This window comes from Phocoena sinus, chromosome 12, assembly GCF_008692025.1.
Source record: "Phocoena sinus isolate mPhoSin1 chromosome 12, mPhoSin1.pri, whole genome shotgun sequence".
NCBI classification, from domain to species: domain Eukaryota; kingdom Metazoa; phylum Chordata; class Mammalia; order Artiodactyla; family Phocoenidae; genus Phocoena; species Phocoena sinus.
Window position 1 is genome coordinate 36,033,106 of NC_045774.1, and position 17,681 is coordinate 36,050,786.

At 37.3% G+C, this 17,681-nt stretch overlaps 1 protein-coding gene across 3 annotated transcripts in view; it reads right to left on the reverse strand.

Annotated features, from left to right (window-relative positions):
• Positions 1-224: 224 nt before the first annotated feature.
• Positions 225-17,681, reverse strand: part of TRMT11 (tRNA methyltransferase 11 homolog) — a 63,869-nt gene continuing 46,412 nt past the window's right edge. For 2 of the 3 annotated variants that reach the window (XM_032651677.1, XM_032651676.1), the window contains exon 13: positions 225-2,365. In XM_032651677.1, the coding sequence (XP_032507568.1) occupies positions 2,234-2,365 (132 nt within the window). In that variant the 3' untranslated portion in view covers positions 225-2,233. The remainder of the gene's footprint in view (positions 2,366-17,681) is intronic. The other variant, XM_032651675.1, reaches the window with a different exon arrangement.

Genomic DNA, 17,681 nt, shown 5'->3' on the forward strand with positions numbered 1-17,681 from the left:
AATCTCTGTACTTAAAGAATTAGTCATAAGGAAGTTAGTGGCGAACAGGCCTAAACCTGGGTCACCTTGGGCAGGAAGTGGCTAGAAATTTGTAGCAGATTTTAAACTTTTTTTAATCTGTTGGCCACTTTGGCTAAATACCCCAAAGACCTCCTATTCCACTATTCCTTCCCAGCTATCACAGCAAAAAAAAAAAAAAAAATCCACCAGAATGGATGGGAAGGAGGTTACTTATGATGAAATACCACCAAGACGGTTATATCTGTAACTGTCTGTATTTTACAGATGTTTTAATATATGCCAGAAACAAAATTACAGAGTCTGTCATATTATAAACATTAAATAGGCCAGCCCACAGACCACCTAGGGTTCACTCACAGATTACACTGTAAATTCATAGTACAGGACTACCTAAAATGTAGGCATTTTGCTAGGTGATATTCCAGCCAGTAAGTGCATGAGGAATACACATAAAACTAAAGCAATCCCAGAAATGATCTTCTCCAACTTATGCAGAAGTAGTAAGATCCTGATGCCAGAAAATAAAGTCTCTTTTTTTTAGAATAAGAGGACGTGTTACCTGCACTAAAATCAAAATCGGTTGAAAGTGATCAGGTTTCTTTTTCACTTCTGAGTACCAACCTTAAAACAACTGCACAAATTCACACTCTGAGTCCGGTGACATTTCAGGAATGGGAGACTGAACTTACTGATATATATGAAAATAAACCTCACAACAATGAAGAATTAAAGATTAGAAGGCCTCCACTAATGGTAATAAGAAATAATTTGAAATATATATTTTTTAATGTTGGATAATTTTTAAGAACAAAGTGACTAAAATTAATGTTGCAACTTTTCCAGATCTAATTTGGAACTAATTTGGACTAATTTTTGTGACAACCAAAAAATGGGGCAAGGCTAAAATCTCATTCCAAATTTAGTCAGCTACAAAGTTTCAAACTCACCGCCCATATAACCTCAAAAAATTTTAAATAAGTCAGTTTACAACAGAAATACTGAAAATAAATCATCCTTGAATACTTTTAGATTTTCCCCAGTGTACCACAAATCACATCCAGAAACCCAAACAAAACAATCACTGAAATGTTTGAGATCTGCTGCTGAAATTCAGAGCTGCAGGACAAGAAAAGGAGGGAGAACTAGGCGGATGGCCTGCTCTCTCTCTCTCTGCTTGGGCAGCACTGGTCTTCTGGAGGTCCTAAGCTATGCACATTCAAAGTGTGAGTCCATAAAAGCCAGCAGTAACACTAAAATAATAATAATAGCATAAATAAAAATAGGCTCTGGTTAAAGAGAGAGGATTCGTTTACTGCCGTCCTGCTGAGGTACTTTGACCACCGAGAGCAGGAAAGCTATTAGCATCCTGAATTAATGGGTAGAGTGGTTTTCAAACAAGATATTTTCATGATGGACACAATGTGGACTCAGCAAAGTTTCTCCTTCAAGAAAATACAGCTTCTATTTCAAAGAGCTCTGATTAGACTTAATGCCATTAGGGAACCATCAAGGATTTGTGTTGTTGTTACTGCTTTTAACTATCAGTTACTTTCTAAACCAAAAATTGTGGGTAGTTAACTTGACTGACAGTCAAGGTTTAGGAATGCAGAAGCAAATCCAAGGTACAGACGAGCTTCAGATGTGGACAGGCCTCAAGGAGTTTGGAATCTTTTTAAGTTGTCAGGTCCTAGCCTTTCTCATCATCACCATTATCATTGTGTTACTAACTTGTCTGGGATTTATAAATAAAAATTCATTTCCTTCATCACATCCCCTCCGTATACTACACGATTTTAGGAATCCTCGGTAAGCTTTATTAATGACAATGTAAAACAATTACAATCAAAACCAAAATTAAACAAGCCTAACCTAATGAATACATTCTCAAACACTATTAATGCCTATAACATATCCAGCAGATATCTGTTTAAAAAGTCAATACCATTTGTAAATTAATTACCAAAAATATAACTGTTTTCAATTTCCATAATACTTGAAAGCATAAATATAAAGTTCAAAAGACCACATACAACAGAAGAGTCTATAAAACAAAGCTAATGTTAAAAGAATTGTTCAGTTGACTTTATAGCATTTATTTTGTTATATAAAATTATTTAAAACAGTACATTTTCTGTATCATACATGAAAGTCCACATCCAGATTTCTTTTCTATCAAATCCTTATTCTTTCTCCATTGTCAAAATCCTAATTTTCACTCCTGGCTGGATTTTTCTTCCTTGGCAATTCTTTTTGTTACCCCACTGAAATATTTCTCACGGAAGGAATTATGACCTTGGTATGGCAGAAAGTGATCACTCAGCAGATGTGAATACTGGTCCCGGTTCTGGTGGGTTGGAAAATACAGAAAATAAAGATGTTTGAGTTATTTCTTTCATTAGCCTGCAACCAAAGCAGTCATTTACTTTAAGCAAAATCTCACTCTCTGGTACACATTTGTTTTCCTTTATTACATGAACAAGAAATACACCACCACTTTATATCTGTATCATGCTTGGGTATCCAAAGTGTTTTCACTTACTTCACCTCATCTGATCCACCCAACAGTCCTCTGCACAGAGAAGACAAAAACTTTTACTGGGAAAACAGAGACCCAGGGAATGCAAAGAGAATCATCCAGGCAGCTCGAGTTGGGACAACCACCTGCATCTTCCGATTCCTAGTTCAGCACAAACTGAAACCGTCTTTGACTGTAAGAATTATCAAGCAAGGAAGCTTCTACTCCAATGGTGTACAACAACAAATTATTACATTTGTATGATGTCATACAGATCAGTAACACTGTTTGGGAGTACATGCATGTTCAGTTAATGAAATAAACTATTCCTGGCAACTTTCAGTAACCTCAGTAGATGAAGATACAGGATAAACAAGTGATCTTCACACTTTTAGACTTCAGAGACAGGTGAGGACTAGTGCTTAGACTGACATTTGGAAACTGGAAATATTAACCTGGGCTAAAATGTCATGTTTCAGCTTAGAAAATTGAGGATAAGAAGACTGACAGACAACATTAAAACATCAGCTTCTCAGCCAATTTCACTAGCCACCTTAAACTGTGAAAAAAAATCTAATTAGAAATAAAATGTCATTTCCCATGCATTTCTGTAAATTCATATTCAAATGTACAGGGATTAATGTGATTCTGAGAATAGGCGGGAGACATAATTAGAAAATATGAAGCCTAATTATTTCAGTATCAGATACCTGGTTTCAGTATCAAAATGATATCTACAAATATATCTGGAATATAACAATCCTCAAAATATTTTTGTATTTTTCCTCATTCCTGTATGAGATGAATACTTTCATTCTCTCCCTCATATCTAATATTAATAAAAGCCCAGGTTTAGCCAAAATAAAATTATGTTGGCTGATTTGTTTATTCAGAAACTATTTTGCCCCAGAATTTTTTTTTAATTACACACAAAAAGAAATTATTGAACATGCCCAGATTTTCTGATTCATTTAAAAAGAAAAAAAGTGGCTATTTAAATTTTATGGCACTAAGTATACTACAGTTCCAAATTCTTGCAAGCACGTGAAAGCATGCCAATGGTTACTAACTTCAGGCTGTATAATCCCCAAAAGATAAAAAGTTAAAGAATACCAAATGAAAGGTAGTATTTATGGGGTATTTATTACGGGTCAAAAACCATCCTAAATGCTTTACATGCACTATCTAATACAAACTCATCAGCTCTAAGAGATAAGTACACTCTTATTACCATCTACAGATGAGGAGTTATTTAAGAGTACAGGCCCAAGATAATACAGCTGGTAAGTGACAGAGCTAGGATTTGAACACAGGTCTACCAGACCCAGGGACTACACCCTTTAACTATAACATAATGAGGTTTTTTTCCCCAAAAGAGCTAACTCTTGCCTCAACTCAAGAAGCAGGAGTATCTCAGGGAATAAACATGTGATGAACAAAGGCTCCCCAGAAAGGAAGAGACCTGGATCAGAAATGCTATTAACTTTGTTCTAGTAACTAAGAGGATTATTTCAATGATACAGAATTTTCACACTAGAAGGAGATATAAAGAGCCACAGGATGCCTGAGGGATACCGTAACCCTAGCAGTACTGTCGACTGGACAGGATGACTCAACGTCCACATCTCCAGACCGGACCTGGGAGAGCAGCAGTACAGGATGATGGTCCAGCATTTAGCCTTGCCTTGTGCATGCCAACTTTTACCAGAAGTCTGACTGAAGAGTCATAGGAAAGGAAGGGACTTGCCATCATCTGCTCTTCCAGGCGTTCTACATTCTGTCCTTATATCAAATAAGATCACTAGAAAACTTGCCTACTTTCTGAACTACATTACCTTAATCTTGGCAGAAATACCTTTACTTGGTTATATGTAAAGCTATGTCCAGATGTGACATCTCTCCTGCTACATTACTTCTCACAGCTCTTTGCATCATTCTCCACCCAGTCATCAAAATCAGAACCCTGGGGCTTCCCTGGTGGCGCAGTGCTTAGGAGTCCGCCTGCCAATGCAGGGGACAGGGGTTCGAGCCCTGGTCTGGGAAGATCCCACATGCCACGGAGCAACTAAGCCCGTGCGCCACAACTACTGAGCCTGTGCTCTAGAGCCCGCGAGCCACAACTACTGAAGCCCACGAGCTACAACTACTGAAGCCCACGAGCTACAACTACTGAAGCCCACGTGCCTTGAGCCCGTGCTCCGCAACAAGAGAAGCCACTGCAATGAGAAGCCTGCGCACTGCAATGAAGAGTAACCCCCTGCTCGCTGCAACTAGAGAAAGGCTGCACGCAGCAACGAAGACCCAATGCAGCCAAAAATAATAAATAAATTTATAAAAAAAAAAAAAATCAGAACCCTGGGTCAAATCGCTCTCCCTTTTCTTCTCACGTTAAGTCAGTCCTAAAATCTTAGATTCTGCATCCTAAATTTCTCAAATCCACTCCTCCTCTTCACCCGTAACTCCACTATTATAGTTTAAGCCTTCCTCATCTCTCCTTGCTTTTTTCCTAAACTGCCAGTTGCCTTGCCTTTGTGGCTCCCTCTCTATTCTCCATAATGGGGTCAAATGCAACTTATTAAAATGCAAATCTAATATTCCAGCATTCTGGCTAAAATCCAAACGGGTTCAATTCTGAGGCTTTTCCCTTAATATTTGGGAGTGAGATTCAATTGCACATCAGTTTGCTGAATGTCTTCTCACTTTCCTCTTCTGTACAAGAGGGATCAGAACACTGTCAGGCAGTGAGATCCTTCCCAGCTTTGCCTTCTGTCCTCTCTTCTCCCTGTGACTCCTCTAAGCCATGCAAGAGCACCTCTACATCTCAAAATGCACTGCAGACTACTTCAGTGAATGTCCTGGGGCTGCAGTGGGATGACAGGACAGAAATGTGTGATCCCAGAGTGCTATATGAAAAGGTAGAGGCATGGTAAGACAGCTGAAGACCAGGATGGGCCAGGGACTGACTCAGGCTCAGTTACTTGTGTGCCTAAGCCACCTAAACTGCCAATTATGCAGCTCACTGGGGGAAGCAGGAGAGAAAAGCTGAAGCACAATGGAAGGTAGGTATCCTCATAGACCAAAGTGGGAGCTTAACCAAATAGCTTGTCTTTGACTTAAAGGATATACATAGGACAAACTGAGGATGAAGAAGAGACTATAAAGACCAGAGGCAGAGACTGAGAATGAACAGCAGAAACCTGGAAAACCCAAAAGTAATGATTAAAACCTATGACAATTAATGTTTATCAAAAAAACATATACTACCTATGGCATTCTTTATCTAACTAGTTTAGACTTCAAGATTCGCTCAGAACATATAGTAGTAAAAGCAAAATAAGCCCCTAAAAGACCATATATTCAGTGCTACAGAGACCCAGTGACAGAGAAATACATGCTACAGGAAAAGTGGGGAAAGACTATTAACCTTCGAAATGTAACCTCTGGGGGCTGGGGGAAATGCTATTTATCTCCCAGGGAGTAGAGAAGAATCAATGTGAGGTATGTGTTTGGGTCCTATAGTGGAACGCCTCCTTCTATAAGATTGATTGCCCCCTAACTGTGAAATAAGACATTCATAACAAAAACTCCTGGAGAACCCAAAAGCTCCAAATCCCTTGTGCAGCCAGGGACCTGGCAAGAGCCGTTCTATTACTAGCAGCGTTAAGTCTTGCTTCGGGATAAGCCAGACACTCCAGAGACTTTGGCTACCATTTTCATCTAAGTGGAAAAGATATGGTTCATAAAATGTTCCACATAAAACATTCAGTACATTTATGGTCCACATATTATCACATACATACCATATATGTAAATATCATTACCTATGAACAATACACATTTAACATATACTCTGGTCCTTATGAAAAATACCATTTGCAGCATTCAGAACTTATGTTCACTTGATGCTGAATAAAATGGCAAGCTCGCTATTTTTTTCTCTTTTCCCTCTCTCTTTCATCCTATCTTTAGTTTAGTTTACCAGGGCTCACACTTGAGATGATGATATTCAACTCTACATATTTTTCATCACCTTTTGATAACTCTTCTCTATTCACATTCCCTGCCCATCTCAACCAAGAATATCTGCAGATTTTTTTTTCAACTCAGTATCTCAAATGCCAAGGGTTTACTTAAAAGGAGAAGAGTATCCTCAAGCAACACAACGCTTGATATCCCTCACTAACTCAATCTTGCCCCAATGTTTGATTTCTGGTTTCTCTAACACTTCCAAATCTGTCTATCACTATCAGTCATGATATCATCTATGTATCATGAAACCTGAGTTCTGCCAATCTTTAGTAAGCAAGAAATACTTCATGGAAAATAAAAATACACAAAGAATTAGGAAATGCCAAGAGAGAAAACTATGGCAATGAAAGATTACAGACCACTTTTCCCAAATTTCATAACTACTGGTTAAATTTTGGCACATGGCAGTACTTACGGAAATATGAATAAAATATTAAGATTGTTGATTACACTATCTACTGTTTATCATTTTTATAACCAGAAATCAAGAATTTCTGTAGGAAAATCTGTGCTAGCTACAGATGGCTACATAATGGAAATACACAGCTTTCAGACCTATCACTTAACTTTGTAAGACAAACAGCAATTGTAAATATGACAAGAAACATACAAGTTCTGATTCAAGAAAGCAACTGATACGTATTTGCAACTATGTGTTTTACATAAGTGAATTATTTAATTTTCTGCATCTTTTCACAGATTATTATCTAAATTTTGCAGATATGGAAAGAGACTAGAAGAGTCTGAATTATCTGCCACAAGTCACACATCTAGTAAGCAGTATTTCCAGAATTGTAGACTAGATCAGACTTCAAAGCTCATGCGTTTTCCATCACAGTTTTTTTTTTTTTTAAGTAGAAATTACATCAAAACAATGGTTAAAGAGTTAACTTCCCACATGGTAGATTAGTGGGTCGTTCAAAATGGAGTTTGACATTTAGAGGACATTCTTCACGGAACAGGAACATATTTGGTAGCACATATTTCAGATCTAAACTTTTAGACAGAACCCCTTTAACCACTGTCCCACCCAGCCAATTTCCTGTCCTATCAGTACTGCTAATTCTAAACATAAACCACTCGAGGAATTTTAACACACTTGCCAAAAAAAATCAAAGGAAGCTTTACAATTGGTAGTGTACTTTTATGTGTACAGTGCCCTCTGCTGGCTAAAGCAGATAATCCTTCTGTATGGTATTTCCCGCTGTGGATACAGATAGTTTAAAGCAGAGCTGACCATCATGCATCTGACTGCCAGGAGTGCTCTATTTCCCTCACTGTCTCTAAGTCCTGATTGCTGTAAACACCTAGAGTTACAGAGCAGCAACATGATGGCCATTTTCCTTCAGAGGGCACTGGCATTTATTCACACCATTTCATTTTTAGAAGAATAGTGTGGAAATATACAAATACATATTTACCTTAGTGACTGTAAAGTGTATCATTGTCATTTATGTCCATTTGCAAATTATTCTCGAGAAAAATAAAGGAAAAGTACATAAACTAGACCTTATTCAAGTTAATCTTTATTTTTACAAATAACTCTACATCAAAAGTAGAGCATCAAAAAGAACACAGGAGACATTGAAAGGAAAGTACTTCAGCCACTTGTAATTTAATAAATGTTAATCTAAAGGGGAACAACTTCTCAAGAAAAGAAAAAAAACTGTATGTTTTGTAGTTACATCTGAAGCTGACACTTTTTTTTTTTTTTTTTTTTTGCGGTACGCAGGCCTCTCACTTGCTGTGGCCTCTCCCGCCGCAGAGCACAGGCTCCGGACGCGCAGGCCCAGCGGCCATGGCTCACAGGCCCAGCCGCTCCGCGGCACGTGGGCTCTTCCCGGACTGGGGCACGAACCCGTGTCCCCTGCATCGGCAGGCGGACTCAACCACTGTGCCACCAGGGAAGCCCTGAAGCTGACACTTTGAATGGAACTAATGACACTCTGGATTACACTGGGAGAATACATATATGTAAGAGCGTCCTGAACATCATAAAACTGCTCAGACTTTAAAGAAACTAAAGTTGACAACTCCATTTAGGTAAAACTATCCTTCTAATTACTGCCTTCTCCCAGAAATCTGCCATTCTTTGTTATCATCTCCCTTAAACAGAAGGAAGGTGTTATGATTTTCCACAGAATGGCAATTCAGCTGCTTTTTTGGTTTGCTTCTCATGAGAAATGAGGCCTAGGTATGATGGGATTAAAATGTTTCTGTACCACTGACTTTTGAGGAGTGATATCAGGGTAATGATAAAATTCAGTGTATTTTGAAACAGAAAACTTTTAGCTAGGCTTAACTATCTATTCCTACTCTTCTTTCAAATGGATGATTTAAATGCTGTTGAATTTGATTGTTTTTTATTCTAGAGGGGCCCAAAACAATCACTGAACAATCACTATTCATTCCATAAATATTTACTGAGTGGTGAGCAAAACAGTCAAGCTCCATGAATTCACAGTTATATACTAGCGGGAAGAGACATTAAACAATGTATACCCAAACATGTATTTACAAACCATGATTAAACACTGGGAAGAAAAGGGTTACTATAAGAATATAAGGAGACACCTAGTTAGATGGGGGAGAAGAGAATGGATAAGAAAGGCTTCCCTAAGGAAGTGACATTTATCTGAGACCTAAAGGATGAGTCAAATTTACTCATAGAAAGAGACCAGAAGAAAGCATTCTAGGGAACACATTGTGTTCTAGGGAACACAATGAGGGAGGAAACAATGTGAAAACACTCAGACTTGAAAGAGGTAAGTACATTCTGGGAACTGAAAGCAGGCTAGTGTGGCTAAGGCTTGCAAAACTAAAGGGAAGGTGGCACAAAATGAAATTGGAGAGACAGGCCAGAAGTCTAAGATCAGGCTGGCCTTGAAGGTTATGTGAAGGACTCTGAATTTTAGTCTAAATTTCACAAAGTTATTGATGACTTTTAAGCAGGGGAGTTTCATTATCTGTTTACATTGTTAAAGATATTCCGGCTACCGTACAGGAAACGTAATGGTAGGAGAAATTCCAGAGGCAGGGAAACCAGCTAGAAGACTCCTGCAGTAGTCCAGGAAAGCGGCACTGCACCATGTCCTTTGGGAAGTAGGGAGGACGGGTAAAGATACATGCACCTACTCAGCTACCCCAAGCCAGATTTCTAAAAGTTATCCTTAACTCCTGTCTCCCTTACCCGAATTATTCAATTAGTCATTAGGTCCTGGCACATCTACCTCCCCTGAAGCTCTCAATTCCACTGTCTCACCCACAATCTCCAGTTTCTACCTTTATTAGTTGACAGCCTCATCATCTTCACATGACCATGCCAGAAGTCTCCAGGCTGGTATCACAGGCATCTTTCCATAATAAAAACTTGCCTGCATGTTAAAGCCCGGGTGACCTTCCTAAAACAAGAACTTCTGCCACTCTACTAACTCACATTCCTCAGGGCTTGCCATCACCGATAGGATAAACTTGAAACTCTTTGGTATGTAAAGACCTTCAACACTAGGCAGGCCTTTGGTTTTCCACTTCTCAAGCCACTCCTCCCCACATACTTAGTATTTCAGTCATGCTTCAATGTCTAGGGTTCCCTGAATGCACCATAACCCCTCTCATGTCTCTGTACCTTTGCTGAAAATGTTGGCCTCTTGACTCAAGGACCATCTCCTCAGGTAGGCGCCCTCTGGTGTTCACAGAGCAATATGCACTGATCACTACAAAACCAAACACGTTATGCTGGAATGGGTTGGGTCATCGTTTCTCCCACATTCAAGTTCTCTAAGGATAAGGACTATGTTTTATCAGTCTGTTCTGTCTCAACACATGACACAAATGGTCCCATAAACACATGCTGAGTGATGAAAGCCATGGCTTTCCCCTCAGGGAACATGCAATCAAATCAGAAAAAGAAAACATACTAAAATATGAAAAATACATGAATGTAAAAATCAGTAAAAGACAGTTTTCTCATTTCTCATACTACCTTTTCCATTCACTCTCAACAAAAACTTACATCCTTCTTTACAGAGAAAAAAAAAAAAGGAGTCATCAAGTATGAATTTTCTCAACTTCCTTGCCCCCAGTCCCCCTCTACTACAAACTGGATCCCCTTGCTTAACTCTACAGTCTGTCTCATCACTCCCAACCCACATTCTAACTGAAGCCAAAATTCTCTCTCACGGTATCCCTTTACTGCCAAAAGACTTACTTTCAAAGAACCCCCCAACAATATACCTAAGAATAATCATCAATTTATAAAAATTACTGTTTAAAAACAAGAGCTTTCCCCTAGAAAGGTGTCACTTTGGGGATGAAGTTGAAAACCATCTGGAAGAAAACCAAATGGCTATTTTAATTATAGGTCAGGTTTAAGTTGTCCTTTCACTTACTGACAGCTCCTGATAATGAGATAATGATTTCTTCTACCTCACTAGTATTAACCTTAAGTCATTTATATTCTCAAAGTGGCAGCCGTTTATACAAAACAGCAGTTTCACTGCAAACACTTGAATACAAATGGCTTACGAAACTTATTCTATGATAAGTGGAAACCAATGATGCTGTCATCGTTAAGTAAAAGCCATCAAATTGGTGATGCTCACCTAATTCTGTCGAGGATTCATGAAACAGATTAAAGGTATAATACACATTCTTTAATAAGGTGAGAGGAAGAAGGCAAAGAGATGGAAGAGGAAAACAGTGAGTAGATTTTCCTTCTTATAATCAGCAGAGAGTGAAAATGAAATGTAAATGACAGTGCTGAACATAATGGACCTCAGTTCAGCTTCAGGGTAATTATCCATGTCCGGCTTTTGTTTAAAAATCCTGCTCCCCTTATCAAAGCTTCCCAGTGTTCTACATCTGGTACTGGACAGTAGCTATAGAAACCACTTGTGCTAAAGTTATACAACTATAAACAGCACTAGGCCATTTCCAAACCAAGGACAAGCAGGTCAAAAGTCTGGCATCCAATACTGTTAAGGAAAAAAACCCTCTAGCACTATTCTTAATGGGAGCAAGGTAAGGGTTGGAAATCTTCATCCCTAAACTTGGTATTTACATATAATCTGTACTTGTAAAAAGTTTAATTACTCTGTAAGATATTAAGTTACCTAAAATTTGTTAAAATATTTTAATATATATAAAAATCTTTATATCTAGAGTTCTGAAAATGAGTGACACCTAATGATTGAACTTTGACATCTGGCACTCAACACATAATTTCTTTCTAACTAAAAAAAAACATCATGGATATCTGTGCTATCATGATGATACAGAACTATGAATACTTTCTACATACTCGCCACTAAAACCTATAACTCCATAAAATTCAAAACTTAACCTCAAACATTAAAATACAGGTCAACACAGGGGATAAAAATGTAATGACAACTTATTAGCTACTATATCTAAAAGTCAATTAAAGTTAAGAAGAACCTTACTTACCTAAGCAGCAGAGGATGAGTAACAGACCAAAACATGCATAGACATGAACATACATACTCTTGCTTTAATTTGGAGACAATTCATCTCCCAGGTGACCTCTTAAAATCATCAACAATCCATTAAAAGAAAAATTAATTAAAATACACATGCATTTATGTATGTAAACATCAAAAACAAACAAAATTATTTTGCTTAGGGATGAATTCGATAGTGATAATATTACAAAGGAAAGTAAGGAAGTGATTACCATAAAAGATTAGTGGTTATACCTGCAGGAGGAGGTGTTTATGATCAAAAATAGCCACAAAAGGGGATGCTCCAATACTCCATAATTCTGACCTTGGTGGTGGTTACAGAGATGTTTACTTTATAATTATTCATTAAACTGTACCCTTTAGGTTTTGGGCAAAAAAAATACACATTAAAATCTCAGGCTTGGGTTCTTGATGGGTCATGGAGTGAGAAGAAGACACTAGTTTGTGTTTGAATTTGAAAAACACTAGAAATATAGTTCTAAATTAAATAACCATTTGATAAATAAATAAAAATACCAAAAATAGAAAATGTGTCATTTGAGAATTATAAAAAACGCTCCAGAGGATTATGCTGACTATGAACATAAACTTCCCATTTCCCTAAACCATTCATGCCTTGGACCCCTAGATCATACTTTATATTTTGCAACTGACCTCTGCCTAAGATTCTGTAACAGCAGTTAAAGACTGTTTTACTGCCATGGTTTGAAAATATGAGCATTAGAGCTGGAATATTAAGATGGATGCTCTCTCTGCCTTCAGAGAACAACTGCTTTTTCCTGCAAATAAAAGAGCCATATCCAAATAGCATCATAAGTAGAAGGATCCAGGTATCTTAAATGATTCCTTCTTGGAGCTAGTAGGGGACAGACTTTTGCTTTTTCTTGGTTTACCAGAAATAGTAATTTAAAACTATTATGATAGCATTAATTTAACAAAACATCCAGTTTGGCAAAGTCATTTAGTTGCAGAAGTATAAAAGAAAGAGTCAAGTGATGACTCTCTAAAATTTAAATTCAAGGAAAAGTACCATTAACAGCAAAAGTGATTCATTCAGAACTAAGTAGATGGCATGATCCTTAAAACTGAATTAATACAATATGATATGCAGCATCAGGCTTCTTGCTGTTTTTATAAGCCTTTTTTAAATATCTCAAGTTGAAATATAATTTATAAATAATGCAAATAGCTTCCTTCTGATTTCTAATGCAAAATAATTCAAAAGAGTCTCTCTTTCTCCATCTCTCTCCCTTGCCCTCTCTCTCTCTCTCACACACACAGAGACACACACACAGACACACATTTTGATGGTAATGAATACTGTATTGTACTATGACCTAGACTCAGTTCATATCCAACTATCATGTTCTGATTTAGTGTCACCCTGTCTTATTTTTCTCACTGATAAATGAAGTAGCATCTATTTCCCACCAGGCATGTTACAAGATTGAAATACTTCATACCTAATCTCTAATCTTTCATAGCTCTAATCAAAAGGAAAATACCCAACCATCCTGGCAAGAGACAGGCAAAAAACAAAGTATTTCAGAAAGAAAGGTCAATAGGAAGAGACCACCTTTAATTCGAATGGCTGCCAAAGGAAAAAAAATTGACATCGATCCTGGGAAAGGATAATGCATAATGGAAACAGGCACAAGCATTATGTCAGCAAAACACCACAGTTTGTGATTAGTAACACTACTATCATTCTAATATGGAAACTACTTATACAAAGACTAATTTCTTCCACTTCAAGCCATTCATAAGCCATTTTCTCAAACAAGTGACCTCAGTTTCTCTTCTCTCTCTTATTTAAAACACCATTGTTGTTGTTATGATGTTAATGGTTCTTTTCTCCCTCCACAGCTTTAAAATCTTTCAGTCCTTTAGTCAAGTCTTTCAGTTTTGGCCACCTTCCATTCTGATTAATGAAGCATTGATAGGCTTCATGTTACTGGACTCTTTCATTTGGTCCAAAATAAAAAATTACATTAACTTTCATCACCTGCTACTATGACCTCCCAATATTCTCTACTTTAAATCATGTGAACTATACTGGCTAGCTATAAAAAAAATAACAACTGGTTTACACAATATTATAACTTTAGTCTAAATTAATGTCCATATGGTATCTAAAAATTAAATTTATCTATACTTCAGTACTTCTCAAACCACCAGCAGTGTAAGGCAGAATGTCAAGTAAATAAGTCACAAAACAAATAGGGCACATGATGGCCCATTTAGTGCAATGACAGTTTAAGATAATTTTCTTATATTTAACCAAGTACTATAGCATATAAAAGTTGCATTAATGCTTAAAAAAAAAATTTCAAGGAAGTCTTGAAAATGGCTGCTTTGGGTACTCATTTGTCTATCCAAATATATTGGTATAAAACACTGAGAGAGGGGCTTCCCTGGTGGCGCAGTGGTTGAGAGTCCGCCTGCCGATGCAGGGGACACGGGTTCGTGCCCCGGTCTGGGAGGATCCCACGTGCCGCGGAGCGGCTGGGCCCGTGAGCCATGGCCGCTGAGCCTGCGCGTCCGGAGCCTGTCCTCCGCAACGGGAGAGGCCACAACAGTGAGAGGCCCGCGTAACGCATAAAAAAAAAAAAAAAAAAAAAAAAAAAAAAAAAAAAAAAAAACACTGAGAGAGTATTATTTTGGGTACTTCACTGAAGACAAACTACTACACTTGATTTCTGAACTGTTCTGGACAACTCTAGAGATCAGCATTTTTCTCCTATGAATTTTATATGAGAAAAATGTTTTATAGGAGTAACCACTGTGACCACAACTATATATAGCAGCATTGACTACATGTTGTATCAACAGGAAAAATAAGTTCTAGTAAAAACAAATCATTCTGCCATGGCCCCATGAGTGATGAGAAAAAACTGGCTTTAAAAGAAACTTGTAACATGCTACTGAAGAACATTTGCCTTTTAATCTTGGCATATTCTAAAGGTAGAATTGTGTTTTGGTGAAGAGGCAACATGATCTAGAAAAAAGGAGAGAGAATTTCAGGGACAAAGAGGAGTTTTGGTCTCAAATTGGCCACTTCCTATTTAAGTGGACTGGGTTAGGCGTTGGCCACTTCCTCATCTCTAACAGAGGCAAAATAATAAGGTCAAATGGATGTGAAACCGCTGTAAAAAATAAAGCATTAAACAGTGTTATTTGTCATTCACTTTGCTTTCAGACTACAACAGGGAATAATGACAGAAAACTAGCTTTTCTTAATCAGGCATCTTCATAATTTTAACATGGTTAGCAAGAAATTTCTCCTTTACTACTAATGTTCAGTAAGTCTGAAAACTATAGCCAATAATGTAAAGATACAAAGTTTTATGAAATATCTATATTCTTTAGATTTTTTACATTTATAACTTATGTTTACATTTTAAAAGGGGGGGGAGGGAGAACACTTTATAACAACACATCAAGTGGGTCAAAAGTTATACTGAAGTTAAACCTAACAAGTAACAAATCAAAAATGAAGAGACACAGTATACAAAAGTGTAAAAATCTAAAATTAATAGTCTTCCACTGCCAAAATCAACAACACTGAACAAGGTCGAGAATAATTTGTTAGATGTGCATGAGAACTGTTTGACAATTTTATGTCATCACTTTCATTATAAAGGACTGGGATCTTGCTGCAATTATATACACTCCTCTCCATACAAACAGAAGGTAGAAATGAAGTAATTAATTAAAAGCCAAACACGGCTAATTTAACATGACAAAGTAATTTCAGTTATAATAAACTCCATACAAGTTAAAACTCACTGATTAAATTTGATCTTATAAAGTGAAGGCCATTTCAAAACATTACTTGAGCAAAAGGCTTGCCTTGTTTTATAAATTAATTTGAAAGGACAAAAGTAAAATGATAAAAAGCAACCAAACAAAAATTAACACTGCCTTTATAGGTTTAAAAATATCTAAGGTGAGTGACCTTATTTATCATTTTTAGATAGGAAAAAGCATTCTCAGAAGCATTCTTAGATCATTCTCTATTTCTTCTTCTGTGTATCAAATTTGCTTAGGGAAATATTATAAATCTACCAAAAAAAAATATACTAGACTTTCTTAAACAAATTAAACTCAGGGAAAAGCAAATGTGAAATTGTCCACAATGGGTCTTAATTTTGTCACTAAAACAGAAATGACTGGTTTATCATGGGGCTCCATTAATTATTAAAGCCTTTTCTCTAGATTTTTCTCCTTCCAATTCTTTGGAACAGTGCTTCAAGCCCTCATAATTATCATATGGTGCAAGTACTTTTTACGGAGGCCACAAAATAAAGATTGCTGATGTCATTCACTGTACTTTCTAATATCAAGACTTAAAACTGCAAAATATATAGGTAATATTTGTATTTTTAATGCATTAAAATAAACATTAAATAAACAACCTAACTTTACACCTCAACAAACTAGAAAGGAAGGAAATAAAGATCAGAGAAGAAATAAGTGAAATAGAGACTAAAAACATAATAGAAAAGATGAATGAAACTAAGAGCTGGTTCTTTGAAAAGATAAATAGAGCTGACAAGCCTTTAGCTAGACTCACTTGAAAAAAAAAAAAAGACTCAAATAAGTAAAATCAGAACTGAAAGAAGAAACTTTAAACTGATACCACAGAAATACAAAGGATCATAAGAGACCACTATCAACACTTATATGCCAACAAATTACACAACCTAGAAGAAATTCCTAGAAACACACAACCTTCTAAGATTGGGTCATGAAGAAACAGAAAATCTGAATAGACCAATTGCTAATAGAAATTGAATCAGTAGGGGCTTTCCTGGTGGTGCAGTGGTTGAGAATCTGCCTGCTAATTCAGGGGACACGGGTTCGAGCCTTGGTCTGGGAGGATCCCACATGTCACGGAGCAACTAGGCCCGTGAGCCCGTGAGCCACAACTACTGAGCCTGCGCGTCTGGAGCCTGTGCTCCTCAACAAGAGAGGCCGCCATAGTGAGAGGCCCATGCACCGCGATGAAGAGTGGCCCCTGCCTGCCACAACTAGAGAAAGCCCTCGCACAGAAACGAAGACGCAACACAGCAAAAATAAATTAATTAATTAATAAACTCCTGCCCCCAACATCTTTAAAAAAAAAAAAAAAGAAAGAAAGAAATTGAATCAGTAATCAAAAACTTCCCAACAAACAAAAGCAGAGGACCAGATGTCTTCATTTGTGAATTCTACAAAACATTCAAAGAAGAATTAATACCATCTTTTTCAAACTCTTCCAAAATATACAGGAAGAGGGAACACTTCCAAACTCATTCTACGAGGCCAGCATTACCCAAAACCAGACAAGGATACCACAAGAAAAGAAATTATAGACTAATATCCTTGATGAATACAGATATACAACTCCTCAACAAAATATTAGCAAACCAAACTCAATGATACATTAAAAGAATCATACACCATGATCAAGTGGAATTTATTCCAGGGATGCCAGAAGAGTTCAGTACAAGTCAATAAAACGTGATACACCACATTAAAAAAAGGAAGAATCTTCCCTGGTGGCGCAGTGGTTGAGAGTCCGCCTGCCGATGCAGGGGACACGGGTTCATGCCCCGGTCTGGGAAGATCCCACATGCCGCGGAGCGGCTGGG